General features: G+C 41.6%; 1 protein-coding gene across 1 annotated transcript in view; it reads right to left on the reverse strand.

Annotated features, from left to right (window-relative positions):
* Positions 1-3,671, reverse strand: part of LOC104498466 (1-phosphatidylinositol 4,5-bisphosphate phosphodiesterase beta-1-like) — a gene marked incomplete at its 3' end in the record, with an annotated part of 13,236 nt that extends 9,565 nt beyond the window's left edge. Inside the window, exons 1-4 of the mRNA XM_010141849.1 lie at positions 3,666-3,671; positions 2,980-3,112; positions 1,941-1,994; positions 252-471 (exon numbers count right to left, since the gene is read on the reverse strand). Of these exons, the coding sequence (XP_010140151.1) occupies positions 252-471; positions 1,941-1,994; positions 2,980-3,112; positions 3,666-3,671 (413 nt within the window). The remainder of the gene's footprint in view (positions 1-251; positions 472-1,940; positions 1,995-2,979; positions 3,113-3,665) is intronic.
* Between the last annotated feature and the right edge of the window lie 437 nt (positions 3,672-4,108).

Here is a 4,108-nt window from a genome sequence, read left to right on the forward strand (position 1 = left end):
GGGAAAGAGGTGTAACGTGGTGAACAAATTCTCTGGACTCTAGCAGAAAAGCAGATCATCCTGAAGAGCGCTTTTTCTGATGATCTCTGTATCAAAGGCCCTGACTTCATTCTACCTAGGAATCTTGCTGCTTTTGATTTTTTTTTTCCCTTCGCTCTAACGCCGCCACCTCCATGTCCATTGTCTACTGCGTGAGATGACTTGAGTAAAGATCTGCAGTACCAAGAACAGGAAAGCCATGTTCGACATACCTTTTCTTACTGTCTCTTTTTGCCGTTTTTTCTAAAACTGCTCTTCGCCGCAGGTAGTCATTCTGGATTTCATTATACTTTGCTGTGTGCTCTTTGATAAGGTCGGTGGTTTTCTTGTGGTGCCTCTTTACAAGGTCCTTCATTTCCTTGTAGTGCTTCTTCTGCAGCTTAACAAAAGACTTCTGTTGTTTTAGCTCCTCAATAGTCTGTGCTTCCACTTCTACAAGGATGATAACAAAAGCCACTTCAATTTTCTAATAATGTACGATTTTGATCGGAGAACCCAGGAGCTGCCATGCTTGTTTACTACCAGTAAGTGAAACGTGCTGGCTTGAACTAGACTTACCTGGAAATAAGCTAACCAGACTGAACCAAATTTAATTGATATAAGAGTAAGAAGCGAGATGAAACGTTAGAAACTTTAGAAGCAAGATGAGTAGGAAAATAAACCCCATGTACTTTCTTGCCTCAACCCCTTCCAGATGCAAAAGATTCCCCTTGGCCCAACATATAAAAACACGTAAATACGACCACAGATCTTTTTTGTACCCACTGTCTCAGCACTTCAAGTCTCTTTATGATGGGTGGGCTACACAACACGCTGATGCCTAAACCCCCTTCGCAAACTGCACTTCAGCTGCCAGCTCTCCTGCCTCGATCTGGGCACTGGCTGGAGACATCTGTCCGCTATCATCATGGCAACTTGGGAGAAACTTCACTGCTCTCGTGATGGAGACCCTGCATCACAGCGGTCATGGCCATCTGGTTGCCAGTCTGGCAAAGGATTGGAAGCTGAGAACTGTGCTCCAGCACTGTCACTCACGGCAGCCGTGAAGGATGCCCTGCTCTGCGGACCCAGATCACAGCTCGAGCTCGGTGTCTGCTAGCCTGACCTGCAGGAGCTCACCCCAGACCAGTAATTAAAACCAAAAAAAGCGCTGGAGGGAATGATGGCTTGGATGATCTAGGGTCACAGCTCTGGAAAGGCCAGGCTGAAGACCCCTTCCCAGACAACAGACTGACTGGACTCCCGCAGTCTAGACCAGCCTCTTCCTACTGCACATGATGGAGTCTGAACAAGAGGCAATCAACACGCAGAACTTCTCGTGTCTGATCTGTTTCCCACCCCTAAAGGTAGGCCTACACAAGATTTGGACAGAGTGTGTTCTCCGGTGTAAGAACGGCTATAAACTAAACTGAGCAATGAGATTTGCAGTCTAAATAACTCCAAGCTGGAGGACGTGATTCCCAACTGAACAGTAGGGCACTCTCTAACTGACAGGCCAGTTTGCTTAACGTAATGGTAATTTCAGTTTTGTAGGAGCAATGGGAACACTGCGAGGCTAATGAAGATAAAATGGTTTCACTGCTAGTCACAGTAAGCAGAGCCAATTTAGCGTCTGCTCTCATAATAACATTGGCCTTTTGTCTGCATTAGATGGTAATGTTGTGCTTGTGAAACTACAACAATGGGATATTTTTTAAAATCCTGTTGGCACCCAACACCCATCTCATGAAACATGTGCTCAAACATTTCATAACTTCCAAACTGAGGAAGAAAACATGGTATGTATATTTTCTATGGGTCACTGCAGTCCTAATCACTCACAGAAGTGTCTAAGCCAGATGGCGTATTTCATTAAAAATACATTTCCCTCGAGACAGAAGCGTAAACTCTGTATTTATTACCTGTGAGGACACTCTGAATAAGATCTTCTGTCTTTGCAGGTGCCTTCACCGAACCTAGAGGTAAGAGAGATGACTAATTCTCTTTTAAAACAACAGTCATTACTGTGCTGCTCGACTGCATATAAAAACACGGCAGGTGACATGGGGCATACACTGACAAGGGCATTTATTAATTGTTTGCGAAAACACATCGCCTGGTCAGAAGAGTAGCAACACGGAAAACACCACTGATGCTGTGAACCAACAAGAAAAGGTAATCTGAAAACCCACCTGAGCTTTGCTGTTTTACTCACGAGGAAGGTGATATCGAACTCACTGACACCACTCACAGGAGTCACTTACAGTGTCACTAGGCTGAGGGTTATTATAACTGCCCTATTTCATGGTGTCAGTGCAAAATTTCTGTCAACAAGATGATTCCTTGGAAGTCAGTTAGATCAAGCCTATGAAGACTGCAGTCATAAGAGTATAAACACTGTGGTTTAACAACCCTGCTAGAGGAGATCTGTCCATATAATATATATATGTGAGATGATGTTCTGTGTGTGGAATAAGATGTAACTACGAGAATAAATTAGGCATATCTGTAAAAACTATTTAAAGAGACTCCTGCACTTGAAACAACAACAAAATAAATGGCACACATTTTCTTGCTTGTAAATGAACTTCGCTTCCACCACAAAATCAACTCATAAATAGAAGATATTTGTGTATTTGAGGAAGACTGGCTGTAACGGCATACAGAGGCAGTGGGAAAATGTCTACCTGTTTTATATAACCAAACCAAATCATGCCCCTTGCCCTTGCTTTGTTCTTTAAACACAAAGCACAGGATAAATTATTATCCAGATTTACTTTGAAAAGATGGGATTTTTTTTTTTTTTTTTTTTTTTTTTTTTTTTTTTTTTTTTTTTTTTTTTTTTTTTTTTTTTTTTTTTTTTTTTTTTTTTTTTTTTTTTTTTTTTTTTTTTTTTTTTTTTTTTTTTTTTTTTTTTTTTTTTTTTTTTTTTTTTTTTTTTGGTGTGTGTTTTTTTTTTACCTGGTGCTGGTTGGCCATGGACAACCTGAGTAGCTGGTTTCGGTGTAAGAGAGGCAGTGTAATTTACTCCATTTTCTGCTGGTGTTGGCCGAGGTTCGTTGTTAGCTTCAGATGGTGCATCTCCATGGTCAATCTGAAAATACATAATGACGTACATGACTCTTCCTGACGTAAAATTATTTATTTTCAGGTCTAGCTTAGGCTCTCTTTAAAAAATGTAAAATTCTGTAAATGTTACATATAAATCATTCCAAAAGGAAACAAGAAAAAAAGATAACCTTAGGAGCCAGAGTAATCCAGCTGGTTCATTTTGGTAGGGTAAATCTCAAGAAGAAATAGAGCATGTATTATTCTGAAAAGAGTATTTTTGTTTTAAGGGGATATAACTCATCAGGGACGTTTCTCAGTACAGCATATATTAGCTCCACCAGATGTGAAATTTGTATTTTGTTGAAAAGCCTTGTTCTCTGCCATAAAACCTTGCGAGAAATAATGTAGAAGCTGGCACGAACGTGCTACTCAAATCCCTGCTGTGAACAAAACACGTACACGAAACTACTTTTAAATTTCGCAGATACACACAGCCCTGCCATTAGTCACCATTCTTACAGAGCAGAGACGTACTTCTGACTCCCAGGATCTCCCATTCTTGTCATTACGCTCCAAGGATAACAGGGAAACGGTACCGCCATCCTGCTGCATAAACACACCCGCAGCACCCAAAGATTTCAGCATTTCCCACCACCTTTTCTTCCCAGTTTCCTAAAGGCTCAGGCTGACAGCACACGTAATCTTACAGTTTTCCTTGTGACCACCGGGTTTTAAGCAAGCACCCAGCACGCCGCAAACAGAAGGTCATTCAAAGCAATTTTTGTTTTGCAATGGCCGAGCCCCGCTTCCTGCTGTCCCTGCGAGGGGCCAGTTGCCATGGTGTCTCAGGGTAGTTTTGGATTTGTTCCTTCAGCTGCTTCCATTTCACTCTTTGACGGTAATCACATTACATGCAGAGGCAGGATACCACAGGATTTTTTCTTTCCGCTTGATTACTCCACACTTGCAAAATATCAGCCTGTACTGCATCAACAGAGGCAAAACACAGTTTGGTCTGTGCTGCTCCTGCTGCTGATTT

The sequence above is a fragment of the Buceros rhinoceros genome, unplaced genomic scaffold (assembly GCF_000710305.1).
Source record: "Buceros rhinoceros silvestris isolate BGI_N320 unplaced genomic scaffold, ASM71030v1 scaffold5488, whole genome shotgun sequence".
Lineage (NCBI taxonomy): Eukaryota > Metazoa > Chordata > Aves > Bucerotiformes > Bucerotidae > Buceros > Buceros rhinoceros.